At 47.2% G+C, this 16454-nt stretch overlaps 1 protein-coding gene across 1 annotated transcript in view; it reads right to left on the bottom strand.

Moving 5' to 3' along the window:
* T265_11338 (hypothetical protein) overlaps positions 1-16454 on the bottom strand; it is a gene marked incomplete at both ends in the record, with an annotated part of 39402 nt that overhangs the window by 14134 nt on the left and 8814 nt on the right. Inside the window, 3 exons of the mRNA XM_009177969.1 lie at positions 753-830; positions 1592-1715; positions 3861-4082. Of these exons, the coding sequence (XP_009176233.1) occupies positions 753-830; positions 1592-1715; positions 3861-4082 (424 nt within the window). The remainder of the gene's footprint in view (positions 1-752; positions 831-1591; positions 1716-3860; positions 4083-16454) is intronic.

The following is a 16454-nucleotide window of genomic DNA, read 5'->3' as shown; positions in this document are numbered from 1 at the left end:
AACCCACTGACAGTGCTAGATTTATGCACCAATTTACCAGCTCGCGCGTGCAATGCGCAGCTACCTACCCCCCTCCCCCAAATCATCGGTGAACGAAACTGTGGCAGCTACAACCAGTGTACGACTAGTGCGCGGTTCTTACAGCTGACAATGATGATGATGATGATGGTGCATAGGTGTCATCCGCACGAAGGAAGCACGATAGCTGAGGTACTGCCAAGCCAGCAGCATTCAAGATGCCGGGGTTAAGTTCGAACAGAGGGATCCTCAGATCAGTAGTTTTGTGTCTTAACCACCGGATTACCCCCGGACACCACTGAGCTACATAAGATGATGCCAAGCCATTGTATACCCGTGCTGTGGAGAGCTGAACGAAAATGGACGGCAACATCCCTGAACTTTGCGCAGAAGACTCGAAACGGGACGGGTGTTTAATCGTTATTGCTAGCAACAACAGTTCTTCACCGCCATTCTGAAAAACTGCATGAAACGACCGTTGGGCCATTTCACACCTCAAATATTCAGGTTGGGAGAATCCAGTGTGAAAGTTACAGTGGAGGGACTAATTGAAATATATCAGTGTTTTCAGATTCCGTGCCTTCCCTTGTTTCCTTCAGTCCAGAAAAACAAACCACTTACAGCCAATACCAGTATATAGTTGAAAAATATCACATGATGCAAGGAGAGCCGAGCAAACCATACATAGAGAAGAAATGGAAGGGGACTTTGGGACACTATTTCTCCTTGGATACCATGTGGCGCATGAGCAACGAGATGAACTTCTCAATCTTTTTCACGTCCTGAGCCAAATCGGTTACATACTTTAGGACCTGCAAGATAAGACGGAAAATTTGAAAAGAAGACTTACAATATGATTATCAGTAACTTTGATACTGAGCTTTTTATCGACGTGGCGATACTTTGTACACACCCGACACTACGGTGGAAGAAATTTTAAAATGATTGCCTTGACAGAGTTCTACCTTCATCGGATCCGAGAGATATAGAACCTCTGCAGCTTTGGCAAACTCTTCCCAAGAGTTGAAGTTGGTCATAGCTGTACCGCGGCATGCAGATACTAAAGGTCAAAATCACCGGGGCCCCTTGGGTGTGGAAAACAGATTGGCAGTTGTTAGAATATTGGAAAGCTGAAAGAGAGAGGGATCTAATTAAACCGGCTGATGTGGGGCCCCGGAGTAATGCATAAGTAATAAAACCACATTTGGTTCTCGTCAAGCCCCCTACGATATTAGGTCGTACTAAATAACTCAACGGCTTTTTCGCCCAATTTCATCGACGGTCCGGGCAGTATTCACGCTCAACCGTGAGGTCAGTGTGGCAACTCTTGATCGGATTCTTCTTATCTAAAAGTAGAATAGCCGTCCATGGAGAAAGCAGCCGGTCACAACCAAGTGTCCGTCTAAATGAATGGCGACAATCAAGAATCTATCAGGCGGCTGTAGACCCAGTAGAACCTTCAAATTCAATCAATCCCAACATCGATAGTTCCCCTCAGTGAACGTGCTTCATCAAAAGGCCTCGTCTGAAGACGCCTTGAGTTGTGTGCTGGATGATTCAGAATCAAACCAACCCTTTTTGTTTGCAGATCAGTGGACTGTGGTTTCATCCCAAAAAATGCACTGGATTCTTCGATACCCTTGTCTTCAAATTCCCTTGGAGTGCCAATCCGCAATTTAATTAGGAAAACGCGACAGCTGTATAGGGTATATAAAGTGAATGAAGCTCGAAGCACAGGGTCCGGAATTGGGAGGGGGAACGAGGAACATTGCGATTTTCGAAGCTCACTTTGAATTTCAACTCACACTGTCCGGTCGAAGGTGACTGAGGGGTAAGTAATACTTCTAAAACACGCCCCTCATTGGTTGCTTAGGCCTGTACTGTATTTCTGATGGGACCTTGGTAAAGCTGAAGATTACGAGTAAATTTTCAGATATGCTGGGATTATTTTGAGACATTCGACCTTTTAGAAGGACCGGTGTATTCCCTGTTGTTGTTACAAAGCACCACAGAGATCACTCCCCGAAAGCCATACTGAACAGTAGCAGACACCACAACAATATAAAGGATTGGACCTTATAGTGTATGGCGATTCAATCCAATTTACCGGCTACAAAGTACGTACGATAGGTACACTGATTCCAGCTGCTACACTTTCGATCACCAGAAAGTGGGATAGCGTGGGACTTATTGCCAAGCATGCCAGGCCACGGCATGTTCAGTTAGTTCGAGAACTGTGTAGCTGAGCACTAAAAGCGATAGTTACAATAAAACAGTACCACTGATCGGGCGATTGAGCCATTTCTGCCCGTCATTGACCATTGGTAAGTTGAGTCCGGGGGTACCCCATTCACGGCGGCAGTTGTCAGCCTGAATCAGTTTACTGGTTATGGTTTCCATACATCGTTATCCACCTCTTGGTCACTTTCACTAAACACATGGCTGGGCGGAAAGAGCTACGCGAGGTGGGTAGTCTTCTGGCATGTAGATTACACGTCCTTACCAGCGTCACCAACGGTCAAGCACTGACAACTTTCGTGCGTCTTATGCGCGTAGAGGCCACGTTTCTGACCCGTAATATAGTATGAATCACACTGCCGTACTATATGCCCCGCCCTTGACAGACCAGCTGATGTCATGCCAACACCACAGGTTCGGTAGTTCGGAAAAGCTGTCCTGGCCTTCCCGATTCGAGAAGCAATCTCATCTAGAACCAGTCCACCCGAACTTATATAACTGCCCAAGTAAACAAATTTACCTGGTACATCGGTTGGCTGGTCTGAAAGCATGAGGTTTGGGTTTGATCCTACCTAGTATTGTAGCAGGTGTTTACACTTTGCAGGCCAAAACTGAGGCAAAATTGTTTAGGTAATTTTAAGTGGTTTGCATTTTCGAAGGATGTGAACATAGGACAAAAATATCGCCCGCATACTCACAGTCTGTGAGCGAACTTCCTGGGAGCATTTAGACCTACTAGGTTTCAGAGGCAGTCAGGGAAAGTTCAAACGGTATATCCATAACCAAGTTGAAGCGGGAAGGTGAGAGAGGGCATCCATGTCTGGCGAGGTTAAACGTGATGAAGTCAGCCGTATTCTCTTTCCCGTCCACTTGAGTTCGCATGCAGTACCCTCATAAGGAATATAAATTTTGAATGCATATCCTTGATCGCCAGGCACCACAAGAACTTATTACGAACGAAAGAATAAAAAGCGGCTTTCAGATCGAGAAAAATGACCAAATGTGGGACGATTGAAAGAGCGGCGCTGTCCACGAACTTATTTCAAGGTGAGGATAAGTTCGATCCAACCTCAGCAGGCGAAACCCAAATTAGTTGTCACGACTCCAACTCCAGATGATCGATCAACCTGCGCAAAACAATGCCATAAAGTACCTTGGATGCAACGGGTGCTAGGCTGATACCACGATGATTTTCGCACGACGTTCTTGTGCTCTTTTTGAGCTCGAGAAAGATTACTGCTTATGGTTCAAACTTATGACCGGAAGATCCGTGGTTCGAACCCAGCCTCAGAACCACAACTGTTTCTGTGTGGGCTTGGGCGACCTGGCAGTATCTCAGCCCTCGTGCTTCCTTCGGGTGGCATGGCGCTAAGGCACCGGGAAGGTGTTACAGTTGGAATGTGTTGATGCTGTGCTATACTTTGTCTTTTTGAAGAATGCAATGCCATCCGAGAAGGTTATTTGCGCTGATATTCTGTTTTCCTTTCAAATCCTCTGAATCATGGCCGTCAAAGTTCTCACTAGGGCCTTACCACCCTTGAAGAACTCAGAATGCAAACCACGTAGGCCAGATGGTTTGTCTCGTTAAAGGGTTGATATCTCACGCTATTTTTGTTTTGGGCGGCTCTCTAGCGTTGATGTTCCGTTCAGATCCACCGGGTTCTTTTAGCGGTCGTGTTGAAGGCATATAGCAAGGCAGTGTGATCCATGCAGCATTACGGATCAGAAACGTGGCTTCTACGCGCAGAGGGCACACGAAAGTTGTCAGCTTGACCACTGGTGTCTTTGAAGCATTGATCAGGTCTGGTGAGGTGAGACCAGCAATACTGAGGTACGCAAGATGGTTTTAGAAAAAGTTCTGCCACGATAGACCGCTTATTAACAACTCATGAGTTATGCTGGTTATGGTATGTACTCTGTCAGAGGTCATTCTGCCTTGCACAGCTGTTTTCGTCCATCCCTGGGATAAGTATAAGCGACAGACGTTGACAGCTTATAACCTGGTGGCGATGTATGGGAACACTGAATAGTAGGCTCAAGCGGGTCGACAGCTGCCATCTCCCTGAACGGGGAGCGTGGGAGTCAAATTACCAATAGCTGTTAATACTGTCAGAAATTGCTAAATCATGCAGTAGCACTCTTGTACCAAAGCAACCGCCTTCAATGCATAGCAGGCGTTTCCGGAACTATCCTATCATATCGTCCTTCCCATGACTTAGCAACATGCCATCACGTTTTCCGGTTACCGAAGTCGTAACGGCCGGAGTCAAGGTCTCTAGTTGATGAACTGTAAGATTGAACTGCTTCTGCAATAAACCATGGTCCGTTTTTGTAGCACCTGATGACAGCGCTTTCTGAGGTTCCCGCGAAGGACGTATGGACACTTTTCGTCACTCTTCTGCTACAATATCCAGTTGGAGTAGGATAGCGTTAAAAAATCATTAGGCTTAACATTCTCTGTGTGTCTAACTACGTGCATTTTGCTCCCACAAAGTGTAGAGCCACTGTAAGGCACTGGAAATTGTGGATCGTTATACGTATCTTGGAAGATGTATTAATTCTGATTGTAGCCGGACAGGTGAGGTCAACGCAAAAATCTCCAAGGCTCGGGTGGCGTCTGCTAATTTGGTATTAATTCGATTGTAGCCGGACAGGTGAGGTCAACGCAAAAATCTCCAAGGCTCGGGTGGCGTCTGCTAATTTGAGACACCAATGGTGTCAAGTATTGCATCTCCGAATCTCAAGCGTATGCATCAGACGACAGTGTTGGCTGCTTGTTGTGAGTCTGTGAGAATTGACCTGTTTGAGCAGCGGAACTGAGACGTCCTCAGGTGTTCGACAATCGCTGTCTCAGAACCAAAGCTCGTGTGGGTTAGTGTCGGCGAATCTGTAACGAGGCACTTAGAAAGCGAGTTATCCGTTATGCAATATGTACTTCCACTGAAGAATGTGTCCAGCACCAGAAGCTGCGGGTAAGCTGATAACATACCTGCGCAAATGTGACGTAGGTTCACAGAAGCCGCTCTGGCCTTCCCAATCCGGATGAAAATATCATCTTTGGCGAGACCACTGGGATTGATACAGCTGCCCGGGTAGACAAACTCGACTACTAACTCAATCGGCTCATCAGCATGAGGTTAGGTATTACAATAGCATTTTACACTTTTCAGGCGTGAAGCGCGTGCCGAACCGTGAGGCAAAATGTTCAGATTATTTAATATTGTTTGGATTACAGCCGTGTCAGATACAAGAAGAGCTATGCCGTCTGCTTGGGGCAAGATGGCCCAAGTGGTTAGAGCGCGAATTTAATGACCGGAAGGTCCGTGGTTCGAATCCGACCTCCGCCACTCGACTTCCCCTGTCTAGGCTTGGGCAACCTGGTAGTATCCCAGTCCTCGAGCTTTCTTCGGGTGGCATGGCAGGTAGGCACCAGAAAGGTGCTACAGCTGAACGATGCCGTCTGCTTACCCGATATCTGAGGGCGGACACCCGGGGTGCACTTCAACCCCATAGGCAGTAAAGGCTGAGAATGAGTCTTCCATAATCGTGTCAGTAACGAATTCGAAAAGGAAGTATGAAAGATGACGGCCTTGTCTGATACCACTTGATGTGGTGAACCCAGGCGAGAGCTCCCCGTAGACCTTTACACGTGAGCGGAGTTGGCGTTGAACGCACAAAGAAGGATCAAGGATTTATGGGAAATACCTTTTCTCCACAGACATTATCATAGTGATGACAGTCCACAGAGTCGAAAGCAGCTTTCAAGTCAAATAACACAACCATCATTGGTTGCTGGAGGCAGTTTCGCCGTTTCAGAATCTATCGCAGGGCGAAGATGTGATCGGTGTGTCCTCTTGCAAGACAGAACCCAGCCTGGTATCTGCTTCGGACCAGCGCGCTCATCTTGAGTCACTGGACATTACGGACCAGTACTGACTATGTTTGTGCTGACATGTGCCGGGCTATCGGGTATCTTATTCCAGAAACCAGCCACCCCGTTCGGTGGCATAGTTAAATGGGCATTCTATTTTTCTCGAGTTTGGGTAAATTGTCTTTGTGCTTGGGTTCCTGACCGTCAGGATGTTGTCGTCCACACCAGAGGGTCCGTCATCAAGAGATGCACTTGACTGTGGTGTAACACTTTATATACATCCGCAACCCCGCGATACTGGGGATTGTTCTCGCGATACAGGGCTTCTGATACAACGCTGGACAACGGTTAGAGTTGTGACTAACACAGACTCAGGAACATGTGTGGCGAATTGTCTCCTAAAAAGTAGGCTGCTTGCGGACTCACGCCATCCACCCACCTACCACTTGCCTACTCACCCGTTGGGACTTGACAATGCCCTGCCAACCAACAATCATATCAGAAACGAAGCTTGATACAACCCAACTGAGTCTTTGTGGGGCCCAGTTCGCCTTTCGAGTTGTGTCAGGTTTAAAACCACCTGTGACCGCAATGCCCAGAGCTCACACTTACTCGACCTTTGTTATCTGAACCGGTCCCAACTAGAGCTATAGCTCTATAGTTGTTTCAAAACTGAGTCTGAGAGATCTTCACTGTCGTTGGTGAATTTCTGCGTCTCATTGTCCGCTGGGCCATTCGACGAATGTCCTCTCTTGGTTCACGTCTATGGGTTTCCAATGTAGATCATATATGGTCTATAGCTATACCTAGGATCTTTACGATCTTCGTCTAACAAGACGAGTCAAAAGTTTGCTACATTTCTCGTCGCCATAAGACCGGCTATGACAGAAGTAGAAGATAGGGAGTACCCTCGTTCCACCTGGTGCTCGGAGGTGGGTCTCCAAGATCCACTGACACCACGTCAGTTGAGTGGGTGTGTCAGACCGGACGGGAGCTGGCCTGGCCTGATTGGTCAGAACGCAGACCAATCACGGCCTTCATGGGATTTTGCACTCGGATAGTCCTCGCTTTGGGTAATGCTGGCACTCGTGGAAATGCCCCTATCAATCAAACTTTACTCACACAAGGAGCAAGTAAGTATCGGATCCACCAACAACGGTCCAGGGGCATCAGATCAAACGTCTACAAAGTTGCTCCACCGTCAAAATGTTTGATGACGTAGATATTCTCGTGGCTGTTCCTTCAGTGCATTCGCCGGACATTCTGTCCCTGTGCGTCCTTGAATAAAGAGTTTAGCAGGTCCTGGTTCCCCCTGTAAATCAGCGGTAATCCGTTGTTATTCCTCGTATTTGTTTTATCTACCCATGATTAGCACGGCTTACACCTGTTTATTGTAACTCCGTTGTTCTTCCATGTCGTTTGTCCCCTGGGTTTTCGTTTCCGCCTTAGGGCTAACGCACTTGTTACTACTGTCAAGACTTTGTTGTACGTTCGGTTTCGCCTGAAATTTTGCATCAACTGCACTCGATTTCGAGTGTTCTGCTCCGGCAAAAGAACGGGTCACCTGATGATCGAACACACATCCCCTTGGATGGCAGACAGATGCACTATTCCCCGCCCCAACTTGTCATCTGATGGTCTTATGTTTTGTATTGAGTTCACACTGCACGATACCCGATAATCCTCGATGAGGTCTTGTTTTACATGGGCCTAAGCGAAAACTCCGATTTGACGTGTACTTACTGCTTTGTAGCACCGTCCGGTTAAGACTGCCGGTACATTTAACTTGCGCCGAATTCATCCGCTACCCGTCTTCAGGGCAGCTTTTCTTGCCTCATGAGTGTACTGACTGATTTCGGCATTGTTACCTGCACACACTGGCTGCCGGTCCCGCGCGTTACTATATCATTTGGTGCTTACCCGATATTGTTTCCAGGGGACATTACTGCCTCACTATCCAGTTTTACGTACCACAGTTTGCACCGTCTTTAATTGTATGATCTGCTCAGTTCATAGGGTTGAGTGACCAATTTTCCCGAAGAACCATTTCTCAGTAGAGCGCCTACTGCCTACCGAATACGGAATGCGCAGTCTGTTTGCTCCAATTGTTCCGTAAGTTCAATAGCCGCCCGGGTCCCACATCAGGTGTATTCAAGAGAGAAAATTGAGTTGGTATTCAAAGCGGAAAGGGTGAGCTGTGTTACCTCACTAGAAATAACGAGTGCATCTAGGTAGATTACGCGCGACATCCATAAACTTGTGGGTCGACACGCCGAATTGTGGCCTTTGTCAGTGCTTCCTAGGTCCGACTCTCTCTTTTCATTTGGTGGCTTCCACTCACTTGAAAGGTATAAGCTGAGAAGACCACTCAGTATTCCCCGAATGGAATCCAGTTGGAGAAAATAACGGTATTTTCATGATTACCACTTCATAGCTAAGAATCTCTGTGCCCGCTGCATTGTTCTGCGAATTCTTTGTATAGCTAATTTGTTTAAGTGGGCGAATCCTAAAGGTCATCAGTTATGTCCGATTGGAAATAAGGTGTATAACTTTATTGAAATATCGTTACCTAGGTAAAACGTTAACCCCTTTTGCTTGGCGCAGTTCGCTGGCGGCTGTAATAATTCATGGAAATTGCTGGACCCACGCTGTACTCGTGGACGCAAAACATGGTAACGTTTTACTTCTGTAACTGCATTTGGCCCTGTACCTGCTGGCTGACTGAACGAAAGGCGAATCCCGTGTTTTTGGAGCATGTGGAATCAGGGCTAAGACACATTCGTTACACTCGGAAAACTCATACTGGATATCGAGAACCTGAGGCTGCAAAAAATAATGACCCCCTGCTGAGTTTCTCGTCCAGTGCTTGATACCAGAACGTAAATGTTAGTGTCCACGATGCCTGATAAATGAGCTTCTTGGAACCTGCACCGACCGAAGCAGATAGCTGAAGGAACCTAGCTGTCGTGGATGACTAACATGCAGCTAGGCGTCCACGATGCCCAATTAACTAGCTAACATGCGCCCGTCCATCTGTACCGAAGCAATTCGAGAGTTTCACTTGCACAAGATGATAACTTGAATCTTATTGGCCGTTTTGATTAGTAAATAAGTCCCGCCGAGAATAGTATAGCCTTCTTGATGCTCAGGGTTCATCGAGCTTTTCCCGTCGTGGAGTGAGAGGGATATAAAGGTTAAGTTACCGAAAGATTAAGGTGAAGCAGGCGGTTGACGAACCGGGAGCAAAACTCACCCTAAAAAGAGCACCCCAGCAGTGACAATCTCTCAGAGTCTTCTTTGCACAACGCTTCAATGACTGATTCGTGTTGCGTTATTTCTCGTGGCCTGGAGCCCACTAGCAGTTGGCCTTCAAGGATTGTCAGACTTACATGAAAATCGTAATGCCTCTTTAGCGGACGTTTCTTGCTCGACAAATGAGCCCGTATAACTACCGATAGAAAGTATTCCTCTTAGCATTAGAACTACAGTCCGTCGCAGCATACATCGAAATTATAAAAAGGAACCTTTTATGCCGAGACTAAATGAACTTGCTTAGACTGGATAACCGGACGGTTCAAAGGGACTCCGTTCTCTAACCTCTGATTCACAAGTCTGAGCAAGGGGGCGTCGAGCAATAGGACTTACTCTGGGGAACGTGGCCGGATCTGACGACTTAATAGTTTGACCTGCTCGGCTCAAGTTGGCTTTGCTTGACCCAATGGCGCAGAATAGGTCATTAATGTCTCACACCCACTGCGTAATCTGATATGAATTCCATGATTGGGGCCGCGGTTGCATCAGCTAAAATATAGCAGACAAGCTGACATTGAAGTCTGCTCCTGGAGATGCAACCTCTAAGACGGTGGTTCGGACAGCCCTATTTCTGCTTTCTAGACTACTTTTGTCCCCTTTGCAATAGCTCTGGGCGTTGAAGACATCCGATATCATGTGGACATATGTAGACAGAAGCAGGTTGGGAACTGCGGTTAGAAAAATAGGCCTTGGTCTCGTGTTCCTACTCAAGATGTCCCAGGGTCGTAACTTTGCCCTACTGACCGATCACAAACCTAATTCTGTTTGGCTCACCTGTTATTAATGCTCTACTTGGTAGACCTTCGGCCCAAAATTTGGGACAGACAATAATAAAGCCTGATTTTTTCAACTCACTAGGTAACAAGGTTAATTGCAATAGCAGTAATAACGTTTATTCCCAACTTATCGGTGGTATGCCAGCACGTAAGATAATAAAGTTACAGTCAGAATTAAAGCATGACTGGTGGGTATCATGGGCACAGGAGGTTATGAAAGGAGACAGCATCATTGGGCGGCATCATCCGATGTAGACGTGATCACCACTAAACCGGCACACGTAAGGAAGCACAGTTACTATGCGTTATTGAAGCGAACATCGAGCAAGGAATGATCGTTTGGATTTGAAAGATGCGGGCAATAAAACAAAGCAGGTGAGGACAAAACAAGAGGCTTCCTGTCTGACCCACCAAAAGAAAAGTGTAACGGTGAAAAATGAGGAACCAGAACATCAGAGCAGGTGAAGCAGCAGAGGTGGTGTCATCCAGCCGATCATGTTGAATTAAAACCTAAAAACATTGCTAAAGCTCCGCGGCCTTGGACTGCTGGGCTCACGACCATGTTCAAAACTCATGAATATGGATGAACATAAATGAATCATGCGAGTGGAATGATGTGTCGACTTTTTCGGCTCTGATGAGTTTGACGGGAAAGAGGCCGGTACCGTCATTTCTTATCCTTAATTATCCGTAGACACCGCACGGTGCCACTAGATGCATGAGTCGATGTGACGTGCAGCGGAGGCGTGCTATGTCACCACTTTTGTGTTCCGTATGTGTGTACACGCGGATACTTATTGTCTGCATTGCGGTGCTTTGTGAAATAACATGCGACCGTTCCAGTTTGACAGTAGCATGAACAAAGACACTGTCTGGGTTGCGTCGAGGCACATGATGCAGTTCATAGCAAACTCACGGATGGAAAGTTGCAGGTGGAAGTGCACTCTTCAAACTGAGTGGATGTGTTAGGTGAATTGAATGCATTGGATATAACACCAACCGTACCCAGAGGTGCGTCACTCCGCTTCTGAGGTATGACTTCATGATCGGGTAGCGGTACATCATCAGCCTCAGAGAGCCCCACGCTCTATAGTGACCCATTGATCCAAGCTAACCAGTCATAACCATCATCGACATCGTAAAATCAGTTTTCATTACTGATCACTCACTCCCGTACAACGGTGACTTTTTGGAAAGGCCTAATGTGAAGAAGAGAATAGAGGTCGATGGGGAAGGGACATATGGCTAGCCTGTCACACTTTTTGGGGCGTTTTGGATGGAAACTGACAAAAAGAATGGCCTCTTCAACCAGGAGCAGTATGGACCAGGCAAACCCATCCCGGACAGCGAGTAGTACCCACAGCATCCAGACATTTCGTAACATCCCTCTACCCCTCTGCTATGTCAGGGGTTGTTCATGCTTCTCCCTCCGCCACTCTGAATTGGAAATGGAAAATATCACTCACTTTTCAAAGGTTGGTTAGGCAGTGGCAATACATGGCCTAGCCAACGTAGCTGTAGACGCAGAATACATTCTGCGATGGTAGCCCCTGTTACACAATCAAACAACCGCTTTCCAAATGCCCTGTTACGGGTTCGCTGACACCACCCCATAAGAGCCATGGTCCTGAGAAAATGATTATCGAACAAATGAAGACGTCTCAGTTCCGCGGCTCGAATAGTTCAGATCTCACAGACGTACAAAAAGGCATCCTACACCGTAGCCTGATGCACACGTCCCTCGAAATTTAGAGATACACCACTTTCACGCCATAGGTGTCTCAAATTAGCAGACACGACGCGAGCCTTGCAGACTCGTGAATTGAACTCATCTGTCCAACTACAACCAGAATAAATAAATCTTCCAAGATATCTAAAAGGCTTTGTAATTTCAAATGGCTCTCCCTGGATTGTATGTGGCACGTTGAGTGACTGCAGTCCATGAGCATGACCTTACACTCTGTGAGGGCACAGCTCATAGCGACGAACTCGATTGCTCTGGCCACTTCATCCAAAAGCGCTTGCGCCTTCTCTCGATTCGAGAACGATATCGTCAGCATATTCCAGATCGACAAGGTTTTCGTAAGAGGCTATTTGAACCCTGGGGTGTTCGTGACCGTTCACGTTTGGCTCATCATTTAATTGACCACGAAACCAAATATTAATCGGAGACTGGGCATCCTGACGGACACCGCTTTGTGCAGGGAAGCTTTTGGAGAGTCCACCGCATACCCTTACATGTCTAAAAATTCTGACAATACAAAGAACTTACTATGTTATTTCCGGAGGCTAGTCGTCCTCAATAACTGGACATTACATCAATTAAACGGACGTGGTTAGGTCGGCCTGCGGCCCAAACGAGGGTATGCCCTGATTGGTCAGAATGCCAGTCAATCTGGATCGAGCACCTTTAGCTCGACGCTTCTCGCCCCCGAACGGAAATTCTAGCGTGGCCTTGTGGAACATTCTATGGTTACCCTATAAATGCAGTTGTAGTAGTCTTCCTTTGTCTCCATAATGGACTGTCTGAATCTGCCATACCTTTGATACACTATAGTGGAAGGTGCAGGAATCCGAGGACTGATACATGGTCGCGCGACCATTCATCAGGTCACAACGGCTGGCGACAAGTCGGACCCACGATGTCACTTCCATCAGAGCAGGTAAGTTTACAACAGCAACAGAATCAGTTCTTGGATGATCGCGTGAGGCTTGTCTGACTCTCTTATAAGCAGTATGTTGGTGAATGCGACAAAAATAGTTGGGCCTCCGTCTTCCACAGATGCTGCTGCCAGCTCGATTACTGAATTCAATTTCGACGCTAAATCTGGACGGACTTTCAAAAGTTGGTTCAAGAAATATAAAGTAATGCCCCAAACCTACTTTGCTTAGTTAGATGATGTATGGGAAGGACGACTGTTGCTGTGGAAACTGGGGACAGCTGAACACGATCGGCTCACAAATTTCATCCTCCCCTCCCTCTTGAACGCTTGAACTTCGCTCCGCAGATACTGTCATGATCTTGTGCCAAATATTTTGTGAGCAAAGTGCCTTCTTCATCACTTATGCCGGTTGATCTACAGTGAATGCGAGCGTTTTCAGCCCAACACTATGACCGAGGATCACTTAAGATATTTTACTCGCCACGACGCAGATATCCGGCCCCGGCTGCTGAATCAAATTGAACAGGGTCCATAGTTGACGCCTCAAAAACTTACCACCAACCGCCGGCATTCTAGCAATCTCAAGGCGGATGCTACGGTGCTCGGACATTCCAGATTCTCTCAGTCTGACTTCAAAAAGCAATCAAATTCTAAACGAACTCCAGCAAAACCGCTCAACCTCTTTTGGTTTTTTAAAGAATGGCATTATTCACACCACTGTCCCAACCGGAACCACAGGTGCAGTAAGTGTATTCAAAGGGGTCACAAACAAGGATGTTGCAGAGACAACTTCAGGTGCTCGCGCAAATACCAACTTGACAAAAGGACGCAGGAAGGGGGCATGACCGCTACATTCAGGATGAAATCACCCGGTCGATGTCTCAGTATGCACCAATGACACACCGGTTACTTTCCAACTTGATGTAGGTTCTGACCTCACTCTGATTTCAAAACAAACCTGGAACGTAATTAGAAGGTCACCAATAGAAAACAAGCTGTACCGTTCGTAATGTGTCTGGCGGAGGCCTCAAACTGACCGTGAAGCTGAACTATTCCGTAGCGTTCAGGGGAATTCAACTCAATAGTACTTACTACCTCACGAGCCGTCGGACCTCGATCTCGTAGGCCCAGATTGGATTAATCAGCTTCAACTCTTGGATCAACCCCTCAATGCCGTTTGTGGCGAAACAGCTGCAGATGGTTGCAAAACATTCACGAGAACATCACACCTTGACTATGTTGTCGCCACGGTTACAGCCAAACCGGAGACCAGAGGGAGCTCCTGGCATCCGGCACCGTGTCTTTTGATATATCATAGTGGGCACAGCAGAAAGCCAAGAAGCCGATGCAGATTTGCACGACCGTTCAGCAAGTCATAAGATGTTCACGAACTTCCGGGGCATCCTTTGACTAACTAGCTTTTTAACTAAAACAGGCCGGTCAGCTGAGTCGAGTGTGCCTTTAGTATCCAGGAGTATGAAACTGGGTTATTTGTACGTATTGCGTTGTCCTTGCATCTGACGGAGTGTAAATATTTGGTTACCACAACTCACACTAGGGCGGAATCCCGCTTGCTGCTCTCGCGTTCCACGAGCCACCATAAAGCGACGAAGCACGATTGACGCCAACAGTCTCGTTATGACCGGGGTCAAGCTGGCCGCCCTGTGGATGCCGCATTCACTGCGAATCCCTTTTTTAAATTGGAACTATCACCGATTATCCTCAGTTGTCTGGGCCAAATGCAAACAAACAGACCCGATAGGTGCAGATTGAGGACCCACTGTGGGCCACCGTAAACCCGAGTCTGAATAGCTGCTCCGTTTCCTGGTGCGTTTAGAAGATCACAAAGCCAATGGACGTGCGACTCAGCTTATCTATTGAACACTGACGCTTACGGGCGTGTCTTGTGCAGTCGAAAGCGGGTTGCTTATAATGCTCACGTGGTGGGTTAAAACGATACTAAAAATAGAACTCACCTGTCAAGAACAATTGAAGAACAACCAATTAAATCTGTCCCAACGAAAAAGGTTATTTTACTGGCAGTTGTGTAGTCCAGTTACGTTTTGAGCTGGTTCTCCTGTTACACCCCATCTTTGAGCAATGTGGGCAGGAGGTCACGATGTTTGTTATTCGAAGTATTTGGCCCAACAGGCGAGGCGTCCTTTATTCCGTTTTGGTTATCCGTAACTGGTCGCACGGATCAACTAAAGTAATCTTCGGGCACTCCCGACATTCTGGACCTCTTCGTTCTTTAGATTTTCGAGTCCACCAGAAATCACGGTCAGCGCGCACGCTTACTTTCGTTTGACGTCTGATAATTCGTCTGGCATTGGAGCCAACGAGGATGTTTCTCCGTTATTTAATCAGTTCTAATGTTCGGTCTGATATGCAGTGCCTGAGTAGGCCTGGTAGCGCGTGCTTCAGGCAAAAATTCCCAGCACTGCAAAGAGGTGGAGATCTCATCTCAGTATGAATTCACATCTGATGGTGGAGCAGTTGGAAGAAAAAAGAAAAGCGTTCAGCTGTAGCACCTTTCCGGTGCCTAACTGCCATGCCACGCGAAGGAAGCACGAGGGCTGGGATACTTCCAGGTCGCCCAAGCCTAGACAGGCGAAGTCGAGTGGCGGAGGTCGGATTCGAACCACGGACCTTCCGGTCAGTAAATTGTGCTCTAACCACTTGGACCATCTCGCAGTTGGAAGAGACCCTAGAAGACGGAAACCGGCCCAGGCAACTGGGGTGAATCGATAGTGGTACCCATTTTCAAAAAGGGTACTCGCAGTGAGTGTAGCAACCACAGAGGTCAGTTTGACACCTGTTGTGACAAGGCTTCTAGCGTCATTGATTATTCGTCGTCTTATAGCAGCACGCGAAGTCTTCACTCGTGAGAATCAAGCGGGATTTCGACCGGGTACAGGCTGCGTTGACCACATCTTCACACTCCGTCAGGTGTTAGAGCAATGCCACATGTACAGACGACCCACAATCCTGGTATTCCTTGACTTCAAGGGTGCGTTCGATTCTGTTCATTGATCAGTTCTGTTAACTACACTTGCTCAACAGGGTATGCCCCAGAAGTTTGTAAATATAATCCGATCCCTATATTCACATACTTCTGGGCGGGTGAGGGTGTATGGTGAGCCCTCCAAAAGCTTCCTTACAAAAAGTGGTGTCAGACAAGGATGTCCACTCTCTCCATTCTTGTTCAACTTCGTCATCGATGAAATAATGGGGCGAACACTGGGTGGTTTTCAAAAACCCGGTGTTCAAATTGTTGCTGGCGAGAGCCTTGTCGACCTGGAGTACGCAGATGACATCGCCCTCATCTTTGAAGACCATAGCGAAGCACCAGCCCTGTTGAATAAACTGACCGCCATCATACCATCATTTGGCATGCGCCTTGCACCTTCAAAGTGCAAAGTCCTGCTTCAGAACGTGCCATATGCGAACATATCCCTTACAATTCAAGGAGAACCACTGGAGATTGTGGAAAACTTTACATACCTTGGTATTAGCTCTGACGGAAGTGTGCCTGACGAAGTCAGTGCGAGAATCTCAAAGGCTCGAATCCGAATC

Source organism: Opisthorchis viverrini (assembly GCF_000715545.1).
Source record: "Opisthorchis viverrini unplaced genomic scaffold opera_v5_476, whole genome shotgun sequence".
Classification (NCBI taxonomy): domain Eukaryota; kingdom Metazoa; phylum Platyhelminthes; class Trematoda; order Opisthorchiida; family Opisthorchiidae; genus Opisthorchis; species Opisthorchis viverrini.
The sequence above is the reverse complement of the archived record's forward strand: the minus strand, read 5'-3'. Positions and strand labels throughout refer to the sequence as shown.